At 45.6% G+C, this 15375-nt stretch overlaps 1 protein-coding gene across 2 annotated transcripts in view; it reads left to right on the top strand.

Moving 5' to 3' along the window:
* Positions 1-150: 150 nt before the first annotated feature.
* MFSD1 (major facilitator superfamily domain containing 1) overlaps positions 151-15375 on the top strand; it is a 50744-nt gene continuing 35519 nt past the window's right edge. The window contains exons 1-4 of one of the 2 annotated variants that reach the window (XM_085870075.1): positions 151-433; positions 8552-8604; positions 8700-8812; positions 11187-11229. In XM_085870075.1, coding sequence (XP_085726201.1) covers positions 253-433; positions 8552-8604; positions 8700-8812; positions 11187-11229 — 390 coding nt within the window. In that variant the 5' untranslated portion in view covers positions 151-252. The remainder of the gene's footprint in view (positions 434-8551; positions 8605-8699; positions 8813-11186; positions 11230-15375) is intronic. The other variant, XM_085870076.1, reaches the window with a different exon arrangement.

Below are 15375 nucleotides of genomic sequence, written 5' to 3'. Positions count from 1 at the left end.
CCGTCACCTCAGAAGGATACAGACCATTCATAAATCAGAGAATAAATAACACTTAAAATTGCTTCAACATCAATCAATGGATTGACCGTCGAATTGTAACGTGTTACGCGCAGGCGCCGATGACGTCATCGCGCACACGCCAAGACGTCATCGCGCACACGCCAAGACGTCATCGCGCACGTCCTTTACGTCATCGGAAGTTTACTTCATGTTCGGATGAATTGCATCTCGTGCCTGTTCACGTGACAAGTGATGGCGCATCAGAAAGATCAAGACCTGCTGATACAACAGCCCGGCGTCGATACCGAAAATGATGCCAATGTCGATTCCGAAGCCGAACAGCTCACGGGATGCGGAGCTTCTGCGCTGTGCGACCCTCGGCGCAAACCTCATCGGTTCCTGGTTCTAATTTTGATGTGCTTACTGAGCTTTGGTACGATAAACTAGTGGGGAAAAAGATTTGTTGGGAAAACGTAATCCTACATCTTGGCAGACTCGCTTTGGTCAAGGTGAGAGTGGCCGCTTCGAGTGTGCGAAGTGGGCGGCTCGAGCCTTGGTCGAGTCTGACTGAAAACGAGAAATTTCTGTCTGTTTAGTTAGAAATGAAGTTTTGTTTATTTTTTTTTTCTTCTCAAAATGCCTTGTAACCGAGCCTGGTGTTGGCTTTGCTGTCCAGGGTGGCTGGCTTAACATCCTCGGGTCCTGAGTTCGAACCCCTGCCGGCCATTGAATCAACACCAGGTGGGGTTGATTCAGAACTGTGGGAATGAGATGTTGAGCTTGTTCTGTCAGACACTGAAGATATTTCAAGAACTTGTGACACTGTGTCTGAAGAAAAGTATTGTTACGGGTTCGGCGGCCGGGTCACGAGGGCTTCTCGGATCCGCTTTCCCGACATTTGACCCTGAAGCCCTCCATGGCACGAACGGTTGTGAGTCAACCACAGATGCCATCTGAGACGATTAAGTTAGGTAGGTTCTGCACGTCCAATTCCCACGTTACCTTCCCAGAAAATTAATCCCCCCCCCAGATACGGAACGGTGCTCTCGATGCCCCATGACTGCAAATCGAGAACAGCCGAGTGATACCATAAGTTGGACATTCACTAATCCTAACCGGAATGAAACAGCGGGGCAGAACTCTCATCCACTATTGACATACTCGTATCTAACCAACAGAGAAAGGGACAATCAGGCAGTTTGGTAGTTTATATAAGCTTTAGCAAAGGCACGCATATACAGGGCAAACAGGTATTTCCAGAGCAAAAACAGTTTACAAGAGAAAGAACCTTACCCTGAATACACAAGCCTCTTTATCAGTCACCTTGACACAAATCCATGGACATAGGTGCCTCAGACATTCCAAGGAAATTAGACAAACAAGGTGGGGCTTGTCGACCCCTCACTCACCCAACATTACCCTTCATGCTTATGTTGGTCCCAATGTGAAAAGTGGAGGGGGAGAAAGAAGAGTGGGTGATGGTGTGGGGAAGTGTTGAAAGGAGAGTGGGTGATTGTGTGGGGAGATGTTGAAAGGAAGAGATGGTGATTGTGCGCCATGTGGGGAGGGATGCGGGTGAATGCTTCGTAATGCGACAGAGGACATCGTGAATGCCAGTCAGTAACCCAGCCCTGAATGGGTCTCAGGTGCAATTGTTGTTTGCTTTCGTGTGTTCCAAGTGACCGAATATGAAATATGAAATATGGAAAGACAGAGAAAGATGGTGAAGTCAATGTGTCGCCGGCGTGTCCTGGGAAAAACTGCAGCACCTGTCCGCTCGGTCCCGCTGCGGCCTCGCCGTGGCCCCGGTCCGCTCTGTCCCGCCGCGACTCCGGTCCGCTCGGTCCCGCCGCGTCTCCGGTCCCGCCGCGGCCCTGGTCCACTCGGTCCCGCCGCGGCCCCGGTCCGCTCGGTCCCGCCGCGCCCTCGGTCCGCTCGGCCCCGGTCAGCTCGGTCCCACCGCGGTCCTGGTCCCGCCGCAGCCCCGTCCCCGGTCTGCTTAGTCCCGCCGCGGCCCCGGTCCGCTCGGTCCTGGTCTGCTCGGTCCCTCCATGGCACCGGTCCGCTCGGTGTGAATGGGTGTCACCATCCCAATGGTGCGTGCTTGATGCCATGCGGCTCTCATTGGCCAAGCTCCTTGCTGAGTGATGCCACCGACTGGCAACCCCGCCCATATGCAGTCCTTGGTCCAGTTGAGCTATCGTGCGTTTGATGCACTTGAAGGCGCTGTCACACCTTGACGTTTTTGCCAGCGTATGGCAATGTATCAAAATGTATGTAAAACGCTGGCATACGCTGAACTATTGATGTTTTTAAAAAGTTTTTGGCGTATTCATAACGAGTTGGACGTATGCATAACGTATTGGTAACGTACACAGAACGTTTCGATAACTTATACCAACGAAGGCTTAGCGTGTTGTCGGCGTTCACAACGTATGCCCAACGATTGGCTTAACGTATGCAGAGCGTGCGGCAGCAATGCTTAGCGTGTTGTCGGCATTCACAACGTATGCATAGCGCGCGGTAGCGTATCACCGACGATCACCTGACGTAGCCTAATATGGAATAGGCAAAGCCTCGAAGCGAACGTAGGATTCTTCTTACATTCGCTTCTTAAATATATATCAAATTAAAGTCTTTTTGCTCGGTGAAAAAATAAATATTACCTTGACAACAACTACACCGCGTAGAACAGGATCTCATCTGAAAAAAAAATTCCTCAACATTACCTTCACAACGACAACTACACCGCCAAGAACAGGATCTCATCTAAAAAAAATTAATTCTAGATTGAACGTAGAATTCTTCTGGCATTCGCTTCTGACTTTACCTATAACTTGTTCACAACTGTATATGCAATTTCCGGTTACTTCGGCCTGGATTTGGGATCAGCGATCAAATAATGTAAATCACGATTTAAAATTTTTTTTTGATGATGCGGGAGATATCTTTATTAAAATCAGTGGAGGAAATATACACCATGTCTGATATTATTTGGGTCTTTCATGTCTCCGACGATGCCTTTATCTCCCGGCATGCATCATTCCACATGACAAAAACCGGAAGCAAAAAGACACGGAAGCAAAAGGGTCATAGGCAACGACACGGATTCCAAATTGCCATGGTATTGTGTTGTTGTTGTTGTTGTTGTTGTTGTTTCCTATTCTCTCATGTGCACGCTTTAAGTAATATTCACAAGATAGAAATAAAACCCAATCGTGTTTATACACCGCACAGCGTTTAAAAACAACCGGAAGCAAAAGGGTCATAGCCAACGACACGGATTCGAAATCGTCAGGGGTATTTTGTTGTTGTTGTTGTTGTTGTTGTTGTTTCCTATTCTCTCATGTCCACGCGTTAAGTATGAAGCTCACTGCGTTCGCTATGAATAGGCTGCCGCTCGACGATTCAAATCATAACCGCACTCGAAATCGAAGTGTCAACATCACCGTCATGCCCTGTCACACCTTGACGATTTAGCCAGCGTATGCAGACGTATGAAAAAAATTGTCTAAAACGCTGGCACACGTCGAATACATTATGGGTAAGTTTTGTATACGTTAAGAGCACGCTGGCATACGTCGTAGTAAGCTGAGCTCATCGACAAATTTTAAGTATACTCAATTTTTGACGTATGACTCGCACATTCCACATACGCTGGCCATAAGTTGTAGGCTCGTAATGCGATCGTTGACTCACATCGACACACGTTACTTGTAAGTTACTCTTAAGTCGAAACACGTCGATGTAATGTTTAGCGAACCCGAAACTTATTTCTAACCTATGAGTAACGTATCTCCAACGCATATTGACGTATGTAGACGTATTTGACGTCTTCCGGACGACCACAGAACTTACTGAACGTGTTTCTAACTTACAGCTACCGTATCATGGCGCATTGGCAGCGTTTAGGGGAATTGGTATATAAAAATGCGATTCACAGGAGGAGCCCGTCAATGTTCCAGACTCAATGTTTTTTTTTGTTTTTATCTTGCCAAAACGAAGTTTTTGCAAGATATGATAGTCAGCTTGTATGTTTTTTATTTATTTATTTTTTTGTTTGTCTGTAATCACGTATAAAAAATTCTCCAGAGCACAGCTATCATTGGAAATATTTGTAACTTCCCATATCAGAGGCCTATTGAGGTCCCTTTCAGCGCATAAAATTTTGAAGGTCAAAGGTCAAGGTTACTTTGTTGCAAATCAGGGGGAGTCGACAAAACCCTTATTTTTTGAGTAATTTTGATCGGATCGTCTTCACACTTCATGGGAATATAGTTCATGGTCTGGCGCTCAGCTGATTAATTTTTGGTGGCGATTGGCCTTGACCTTCATGGTTAGCGCCTCAGGTCAAACATATTTGACCCCAAGGTCAAATTTTCAAGTTTTAGGAACCATATCGTGTAGTACCTCAAATTGAACACCTCGATGAGTGCTTTCTAGATATGTCAAGCTTGAGACATTATGACGTCATTTGGTGACGTTATGAGACAAACGCATATTTTTCATGGTTACTCTGTAGAACGATTCTCATCGGAATCTCTCGTAGGCAGATATTCCTCAAGGAGTCGCTCCTGGTGGATAGCAGCTCTGTTCACCTCAGTGTGACCTTAAAGAAGTCACACGTGGCCACCTTTTGGCAAGATGCGGGTGACATTGGTTTTTTATTTTTTCTTCGGCATGACGGTGATGTTGATACTTCGATTTCTCGTGCGGTTATAATATAATATAATATAATATAATTAAAAGGCTGCTGCTCAAGATTTAAATCATAACCGCACTAGAAATGGAAGTGTCAACATCACCGTCATGCTGAAGAAAAAAACCATGGAGTCTGGAACACTAACGGGTTCCTCCTGTGAAGCCCATTTTTATATACCAATTCCCCTAAATGCTGCCAATACGCCTTTATACGGTAGCTGTAAGTTAGAAACACGTTCAGTAAGTTCTGTGGTTGTCCGGAAGACATCAAATATGTCTACATACGTCAACATGCGTTGGAGATATGTTACTCATAGGCTCAAAGCACGTTACTCATAGGTTAGAAATAAGTTTCAGGTTCGCTAAACATTACTTCGACGTGTTTCGACTTATGAGTAACTTACAAGTAACGTGTGTCAACGATCGTGTAACGTGTTTACAACTTATCGCCAGCGTATGCGGAACGTGTGTCATATGCTGGCATACTTCGAAAAATTTTGATCATGTTAAAATTTGTCGACGAGCTCTGCGTACTATGACGTATGCCAGCGTGCTCTTAACGTATGCAAAACTTACCCATAACGTATTCGACGTGTGCCAGCGTTTTAGGCAAATTTTTCATACGTCAGCATACGCTGGCGAAATCGTCAAGGTGTGACAGCCCCTTGATATTCGCTTGCGCTACCTGGTAATACTTACTCCTTGTGGATTTGATTTGTATGGTGGTTTTATAATGTGGTGTGCGAATGTGGTTGAAAAGGTTCCCCATGCCTGCTGGCTTAATTTGGCGTGAATCGGTGTTTAAAAACCCATGGCTGCAGTAAATCTGCCTGACATTATTGGCCGAGTGAGCTCGCCAAGCATTTAATTTCGTAAGCACTTTTGCGTGAAGCCTAAACTGTCCATCTAACGGTTAATTATGCCAATTCCGTATGTGCTTACGGAGCCCTCTCCCAAATCACCTTGGTTTGGGCCCATCCTTGTGATACCCTGCATGCCTCCCCAATCGTGTCCGCCGCACATCAGCATTTGTGCTACAAGCCAAACCACAATGCAGGACTGAGCAGGAACCATGACGAGAAAAGAGAGCAGGCACACAAACAAACCCAAAATATGGAGAATGAGAGAGACAGAAAGAAAGGAGATGAGTGTGCAGGCATATATCAGGTCCCGTGGGGTGTGTCGGACCACCCACGATGCCTGCTCATTGGCCGAATGATTGATTGCCCGTGTGGAATGACTGGACAAACCTGGGATTTTCCACACCACTTGTGGTCCGATGTCCTTGAGTGTGCTGGATGTCCATATATGGTAGTGTCTATGCCACTCGCCCCACCCTCGTCCCTGTGAGCCATGTTGATTGACTGTAACCTCAAGAAGAAAGGCCATATATAGACCGATTACAGTAGGGGAAGTTCAGGAAAGTATGGAGGGGGAAAAGGCAGGGTGTAGATTGAGACACTTTGGTGGAGCGACTACATCTTTCAAAACACATTGCTGACACCTTTTATTTTTATTTTATTGAATGATGTCATTCATATTCTGTGCATGCTCCAACCCGCTGGTTATAAAACAACCATTTGAATCCTCCAGATATACCAATTAAGCACAAACGTCGGCACGGTAAAAATGGTAGGAACTGGAGAGTTCATACAACACCTTATCGCATGCTGTCTTGAGAAAAAGGACATCGGAATGGTCTCTTAAACTCTTTCTTTGCAATTCCGAGCACAATCTATTTCCTACGAGCCGTCATTTTGGCTGAATCTTGATATTCCCCAATGCTGAGAGCACGAGCGGCACATTTCATTGGTCAAAATGGTGTAATATTTTGTTTGAGTACTGCTAAACTGGAGGTCTTTGGAAGTGACAAAATAATTTGTATTCTCCAGTGTTCAAGTATATAATTCAATTTAAATAAAATAAAGGCTTTAAAGACTACATTCGTTCTACGCACACACGCACACACGCACACATACACACATACACCAAACTTTTTTTTTCTGAAGTTTACCAGCCTTGATGCATTATATTTTACACCACCTTATTTAACATATTAAATTAGTTTTTCATGCTTGTTGTTTGTTTGTTTTGACATCCCTAAAAACAGTAAGTTTCCTGTTTAGAATGATTTTCAATTTTGTTTGACTGCCAGACAGACAGACTAAAAATATTACCTTATTCCTCTCTGCGCATGCGTGCTTGGGATGAGATTCCGTACAATTTACCAAGTTCAGAGCCAAAGTACTGCTAAATTGAAAGTTCATGCTCCCCTTCTTTCTACTGTTCCTTTTGTTCTGTGACGTCCTGATCTGTTCTATGTTCAAGCTTCTCCATGAGCCTCGACTTTGTATTTAGAAAAAGCAAACCCAAAAACGTCTCTTATCTAACAGCATCAACAAGCAGTGTTGTGTGAACATGCAAGTAAATCATTTGCATTAAAGGAATCGTAACATAATCTTTTGCTGAAGGTGATGCAGCTACTCATTGTGCAAACAGCATTGCAATAAGAACAGCACTCTAAAGCAGTGTTTCTCAAGGTGGGGCATGGCAATATTTTCGTGGGGAATGAGGATTCAGAATTAATAAATCTTACAATATATGATCGCTTTCATTGCTTTCAACTTTCAAATTTTCAAAAGTTTGAAGCTGCGACTGATGCCTCATAGCGTCATAACTAAAAACTGCTTCACCACGCCCTTTTTAGCCAATCCGCCGGTAAGGCGTGCCCTTGATCAATTCAACGCTGTTGCATCACTATGACTCACTTTTCATCAAGGGAAATTCCTTATTTGTAGTATTTACTGCAGTGTCTCCAATCATGGTGGGGCGTACGATTTTTTTTTTGAAAATCAAAGTGGGGCGTGGGACAAAAAAGGTTGAGAAACAATACTCCAGAGTACATACCTCTGCCAGGCTGAACAGTTTACGTTTTGTATCCCAGTGATGGGCCGGATCTCCCTCCAGACCTCAACCAAAATCCTATCGGCTTGTTCTTGTCGCCTACCAAACTCATTCACCAGGTTTTGTTACAACGCATCCGCAACGTTCTGAAATATCGTGCTACATATCATATCATTGTGCTTTTTTTTAATCGTTTTTGACCCTATCTCTTATCGGTGAAGAATCACGAGAAAAATTTAAATATCTCGATCTAAATCTTCACCAAAATCTAATCAATTCGTCCTCGTCATGCATTAAATTTTGTCTAAATCCATCCATAACTTTTTGAGAATATCATGCTCACAGACAGTCAGGGGTTAAAACATAAACCTCCATCCATCTTGGGTGTAGTATAGGAGGTAGATATCAAAAGAAAGACTTGTCAGTAGTTGCTGTGAAGTCACTGATATCTCAATCTGACCGATATATCATGCTAAGAAAAGTATTTGTTTTCCAATCTGCCATTTGCAGTGACATTAGATCTATGCAAGAAGCAATTGTGAAAAAGGTTGCATAATTGTCAAGTTTGCACATGCTTTAAAGGCTGTGGCCTAGTGTTAGCTTAGTGGTTTGGGTGGCGGCTTGGGATCCTATGGTCCTGAGTTCAAGTCCCGTTGGCCGCTGAATTAAAGATACACCAGGAGGTTGACTCAGCCTGTCATCCTTGCGAGGTCGGTAAAATGAGCACCAGTGTACTGGTAAGGGGGACACTGCGTCAGCGGCATAGCCGTGTCCCAACCAATGATGCAACCAGCAGCCATAGGCTGCACTCGATAGAGAGAACAGGCTGTGATGAGTGTTAATGTTATTGAGTGAAACGCTGTTTCACACCTTATACTTGCACCCTCAATCCTGAAGTTGCAATTTTCTGATGTAGGTTCCCCCCCCCACCTCCGCTCCCATCCAGGAAGCTACTTTTGTTATGACATACCAGCTGCTCTCCAAACACAAATAATGCAGGTTTGTATGCATTTCTATGGTTGATTTGAAGAGGTGTCTATCTCTACCTTGATTTCTGTTGCCAAGGAAGTAATCTCATGCTTTGTTTGTTGCAGGACATGAAAGTGAATTCTGTGAAATTCATGCAGTTGTATGCATGGTATTCGTGGCCAAATGTTATCCTCTGCTTTCTTGGAGGATTCCTCATTGACAGAGTTTTTGGCATTCGGTATTCTCCACACTCCATACATTTTTGAAGCAGAATAGCTATTCCTTAAGCTTTGATGTCATCCTTGATTTATTGATACTTGAAGTTACCGCTCCCTATGGGAGTGGCCAGGGGGGGAGCGGGGGGGGGGGGGGGAGGGGATTATGTTGTTATCCTTATTCAAACGTGTAATTCAGAATACCTCTCACTGCGTAATTCAAAACATCTTCCAACACTGGAAAACGTGGGGATAGGAATACTCCACTGTAAAGTGTGGGGACTTTTAATAATACCCTTCCCCACCTGGAATGACACTACACGATGCACATTTACATAGAGAATTGGTGTCCCCCCCCCCCCTCCCAGACCACTGGCAAAGGTAAAAACACTCCTTTGCACTAATTGGGGTCATGCTGATCCTATGCCACAAGTCTCGGTGTAATCAGCCCAGAACTGTGGGAGGGTGGGAGGAGTAGTGTGACAAACACACACCAGCCCATGAATTATAGTAAGGCTGATGCCTGCTCTGAACTGGCTGTATGGTCAAGTGGTTAGACTTCTTACTTTCTCTACTAATTTTACTACGACTACGACTTCTACTGCTACTACTACGATCACCACTTTACAGTCCCAATTCTTACAAACCTTGTGGAATCTTTCATGTCCCTCATGAACTGGCCGGTCAGGCCAGAATATGGTAGACATTTGTAATTTAGCTCAGGTGCTGCCAATAACTCGCAGACTATAAAACACACCATGGGATCTGGAAGATGGGTACATCCACCAAAAACTCGTCTTGGCAGATGGGACCTCTGACTTAACATCCTTTCACTGATTGACACCTCGCCCTGCATGCGAAACACCAGGGTGAAAGCTTGTAGCTGGAATGAGATTCAAACCCAGACTCGACAGTTCAACTTGTTACTATTTTGTATGCAGCCTGTGGCTGATGGTTGCATCATTGCTGAGAGCGTGGATGTGCCACTGATTTAGTGCCCCCTGTTTCCAGTAAGCTGGTACTTATTTTGCTGACCTCGAAAGGATGACAGGCTGAGTCAGGATGACGATCTGGTGTTATCTAACAGCACAACAGGGGCTTGAACTCAAAACCCCAATAATTTTAAGGCAACCATCTTAACTGTTAAGTCAATACTACCAGGCATAGACAGTTCAAAGGTGAGTGTGCATATATCTTGGCTTTCCTGCCAGTCCTCTCCATTGATTGGCACAGGTTGGATTCTAGTGGGTGATCATTCTCTGCTGTTCAGTTATAATGTCCCTTGGCCACGTGGCTTTCGAGCCCATTATTAACCTCAATCTTTCCCGAAGGGACGCTAGTGGCTATTGTAATCGGGGTGAGAGTTTGCATTCGGATCTCCTCTAGTATTTGTGGATGATTTTCATGTCAAGTGTAATCTTTATACTCTGGCAAGAGATTTATTTCCCAAGAATATTTGAAACAAAGTTGGCTAATTTAACTCGGAGGTGAAGAATGTGCAGATTATGCCACATCTGTGGCCACAGCAAATCGTTTCAAGATAACATTTGCTGCATTTCTCGAAAGCCTTCCGCACACCTCAGAACACGGGTTGATTTAGGTCTGATGTGCACTGCAAGATTTGCTGGCCTCACTAGCCTTCCTTCGTGACATTGGGCACAGTTTGACAAAGTTGTATAATTTAACCATAATTTGATTTTGTACCTTGAATGTTGATTATATCCAAGTTTGTAGCGTTTGTTTGAACCAATAACGATTCAACAGATTAGCGTTTACTATCCTATATATGAACCATTACCATCACAATTTAATGTCTTGATTGGGGGATTATTCGCCTCGCATACTGCTGTGTTCCTTCGCAAAGAGTTGGCAGGCTATCGCCGGCACCACAGCGAAATTCAAAATTCTTACCCGCATCAGCAGAACAGCCTTGCCCTCAGCCAATGATGCTGCTACCCCTCAGCCTTGTGCTGCATACGAACGAAGAAATGCTGTGTGTTCGCCTTCACGGGATCTCAGATCGACTGTAATCCATCTACCCCAGTGAGACTGCGTTGTTAAATGCTCAGACTTAGTATCAATCGGAATTGGTTTTGGCAGTGAGTCACTTTTTTCTAACATTCTTCCCATCCCTCTACACACACTTTGTTCATAATGGTACAGAGATGCAACTGTGACTTTGTAGAGCCAAATTGCATTGGATGTTTTGACAAAATTGACAAATTAATATAAGGTACAGGATTCAAAGTTGTGCTTTCCAGGTGTCGAAAGTTTTCAAATTGTCAGTTTGGTGTGCACCTATTGACCAAATGTATGATGTTTAGCACTACAAATTTGTTTATGACGATGTCAGGAGATTGGTGACCAAATTGACTTTTTATCATGACCTATTTGCAGGTTGGGCACCATCATCTTCAGCTGCTTTGTTGTTGTGGGCCAGGTGAGCCAATTGTCACCTCCAGTTTGTTTTTGCACCTTTTAACTCTGAATAGAACTTGGTGATTTGCTTATTTTGTGTCCATGAGGTAAAACTGTATCTTGATAGCTGAGCGATGCTGTGTTGGTATTTTGTACATGCTGCTCTGATTGTTCATCATTTACATGGTCACTGTGTTATGTTCAGGGATTTATTAATATAGTTTTAATTCAAAGGTTGAAGCTAATAGAAGACCTGAGTCACACATGTGTAAATTCCAGCTTGTGGATGAAGGTCATGTGTTGACCAGAAGAGCTCCTAAGTGATAAATGTTTCCCAAGCTTGTGGAAGGTAGAACTTCATTAGCTATGTTTCAGATGAGCAACGTTTTTGGTAAAATAATGTTGCAGAATAAGATGTTTGTGAATCACCGGGATGTTGTAACGCACATATGCGTACGCGCGCACACCACATTTTGCTCCTGTATGTCGGAAAGCCAAATCAATGTCGAAATGTAAAGAGACGAGACTCCATTGCGGCTAACACCTGCAAACCCACTCCCTTTAATTGACTCTATCAACAACAACAAAAAAACTCCTCTGCAACCACTTAACGGATCGATGCAAAGCTTCATATACATATGATTGACTTACCATGGGGAATATAGTTAGGAAAATTAAACTTCATCGATCATGTGCATCCTTGAGATCTTTTTGTGCCTTGGGCAACTTTGTTGCCGGACGCATTATGCTTTCATGTTGTCCATCCAATCGTGTCTATCTGTGCGTCAGTCCGTCCGAAGGGCGCACATGGCTGGGATTTACCTCAGAAATAAGAGTAGAAAAAAAGAATAGGAATGAGTGCAGTGATTTAATCAGACCTAGCTATGAAGTTTACACAACGCACTGTCCCGTTGTCCCGGGAGACAAAAGGGAAGGGACTATCTGAACGTATATTAATGGAATAACTGTCGAGGGAACGCTGTATGATGGTTGCTATTGCTTTGGAGGGATGCGGTTCCCAGAACTGCAACACTATATATAATATATAATATTGTTGGGGGTCGGGTGAGAAGACCACCGGGGGGAGCTATCTCGGGTTCCCACAAGACTCCCCGGAATTGCAATCCGTCGCACACGGATGATTCGGTGATGCGGCGGGTCGCGAACCGATCGTGAACGCCAATAACTCAACCGCATGACTTTGCGTCCTCCTGCCTGTGGGTTAACCGGGTTACCTAATTAATCCCGTGACTTAATTACTGGGGAACACGCCCTCGGTATGCCTTGTCCGAAACGGATCACTTTACTGGATCAGATGCAGCCGAGCGACACTGCCAAGGACGTTCCAGCAAAAAGGAACAGATCGTTTGGAACAAAGTCCCTGCTAAAGCCGCTGTCACACCTTGACGTTTTACCCAGCGTATGGCAACGTATCGAAATGCATGTAAAACGCTGGCGTACGCTGAACTATTGATGTTTTTTTTTTTTTTCAGTTTTTGGCATATTCAGAACGAGTTGGACATATGCATAACTTATTAGTAACGTACACAGAACATTTCGATAACATATGGATAACTTGTACCAACGAATGCTCAGCGTGTTGTTGGCGTTCACAACCTATGCCCAACGATAGTCTAACGTATGCATAGTGCGTGGCAGCGTATCGCCGACGATCACGTGGCATAGCCTAGTAAAAGGCTGCCGCTCGACGATTCAAATCATCACTGCACTAGACATCCATGATGTCCACCATATCTAGTGCCCAACTGTGTCTGCGGACGTCCTCCTGCAGTTGGGTTACTTTTTATTAGGAGGTTGGTGGCAGGATTTGCACTCCAGCCACCGTAAAACCCTTCATTCCGCAAAACGCAAAAACGCAAAAAAAAAGTGAAAATCCACTCCGTGGGAGTACCTCCTGTGCAGCTTCCCTTCGCAGGGCAGCTCACCGGATGACGGGATTGGGGCAAAGCCTTCGGGACCCCCAATCTTTGATGAAAGGAGGGAAACCACGGGGTAACATCCCTGGGTCAGATTGTGGGAGACTGTGTCGGAGTGGTGCTGAGGTGTCGTCCACCAGACGGCGGTCTCCTTGGGTTAACCTGAGGCGGTCCCTTCGGGTGGGTGCCTGGAATGTCCTATCCCGAAGAGAGGATGATCACCTGTCTCTGTTATCATCTGAGCTCAAGCGTTTGGACATCGGTATTGCAGCACTCTCTGAGGTTCGGAGACCGGATTGCGGCGAGATAATGGTGGGTGGTTACACCTACTATTGTTCTGGTCGCTCTGATGGTTACCATACTCAAGAGTTGCTGGAGCTGTGTCCGATAAGCTGACCCCAATGATAATTGAGGTAACACCGGTCAACGAGCGTATTATGAGACTAAGGATTCATCACTCATTAGGTGTCATTTCCCTGGTCTCTGTCTATGCTCCGACTGAGGCGAGTGACCTCACCGTGAAGGAAACATTCTACGCCACGCTAGAGTCTGTGGTTGATCAGTGCCCCAGACGAGATACACTTCTGGTCTTGGGGTATTTCAATGCATCGACTGGAACTGATAGGGTTGGTTATGAGACATGTGTTGGTCCCCATCGGTCAGGAACTATGTACCAGAATAGCACTAAGTTCCTTGACTTTACAAGAAGTCATGGACTTGGGGTGGCCGGTTCATGGTTTCAGTGCCCCCAAGCTCATCACTGGACTTGGTATTCCAACGCTGGCGGTGTGGCAAAGGAGATTGACCATGTCCTCGTTGATGGTCGCTGGAGGATGATCAAGAACTGCAGGGTCTCCCGGAGTGCTCAATACTGACCACCGGCTTGTTGTAGCAACTTTAAAGCTGCACCTTAAATCCTCGAGAATGGTACCATCCCAGCCGAGGCTGGATGTTGGCAAGCTCAAGGATGAGAGAGTGGCTGAGGAGTTTGCGAACAGGCTGAATGGACATTTGGGGTGTCTGGGTGCTTTGGGGGCTCCTGAAGAGTTGTGGAGTGCCTTCAAGACCAGCGTCATTGATGTTGCCGGTGGACGTCTTGGAACTCACCGCAGGACAAAGAAGAATTTTGTCTCTCAAGGGACACTGGATACCATTGACCAGAGTCACAGGGCCAGGCTGAATGGCAGAGCTGAGCTGCTCAGGGAGCTGAGGCGTAAAACTGTACGTGCACTAAGGGTGGACAAGAAGGCCTATGTGCGAGGAATCTGTGAGGGGGTAGAGCATCACCTGTGGACAGGTGATTCTTGTCCCGCTTACAGGGGAATTTGCGCATTGCGTTCATCCAAGCCCATCCCTCGGAGCACTGCAGTTAGAGCAGAGAGTGGGAGGCTGTTGACAGAGGAGTCTGAAGTGAAGGCCCGCTGGGCCGGTTACTTTGAACGGTTGTACCAGGCTGATCCCCCAGCTGTCGAGTTGGACGTCAAGGGTGTTACAATCCCTGTTGCTGACCCTCCAATCAACTGTGGTCCACCTTCGCTTGTGGAAACATGGGCTGCGGTGAACAGGTTGAAACGGGGTAAAGCTCCAGGGATCTGTGGCATCCATGCTGAACTTCTCAAGGCTGGTGGGAATGCTGCACTCGTGTCGTTGCATGCAGTTTTGTGCTCTGCCTGGAACACAGGCGTCATCCCAACTGATTGGAAGAGGGGCCTTGTCCCTCTCTGGAAAGGGAAGGGTGATCGCCAAGACTGCAACAACTATCGAGGGTTGAGGCTGGTCTCAGTGCTGGGCAAGGTCTTTGCTCGGATAATTCTTGATAGGGTTCGCCACCATCTGCTTGAGCACCAGCGTCCAGAGCAGTCAGGCTTTACACCAAAGAGGTCAACGATTGACCCTGTCCTTGCTCTTCATGTCCTCACCAAACGCAGATGAGTTTCGGCAGGGGCTGCTTGCAGCCTATGTTGATCTCTGTAAAGCGTTCAATTCAGTGAATCGGGATGCCCTCTGGAGGATTCTTGGTCTTCGTGGGGTGTCACCAAAACTGATCGATCTGATATCTGAACTCTACTCTGGTAGTGAGAGTGCTGTGAAGTGTGGTGGTACCATCTCTGACTTATTTCCAGTTGTTACCGGAGTTCGTCAGGGGTGTGTACTGGCCCCCACACTTTTAAGCACTTGTATGGACTGGATTTTAGGGAGGATGTCGGAAAGATCAAGCTGCGGTGCATCGT

This window comes from Eptatretus burgeri, chromosome 2, assembly GCF_056783735.1.
Source record: "Eptatretus burgeri isolate ZD-2024b chromosome 2, Ebu_testis_v1, whole genome shotgun sequence".
Classification (NCBI taxonomy): domain Eukaryota; kingdom Metazoa; phylum Chordata; class Myxini; order Myxiniformes; family Myxinidae; genus Eptatretus; species Eptatretus burgeri.
Note: the sequence above shows the minus strand (reverse complement) of the source record. Positions and strands in the feature narration are given on the sequence as shown.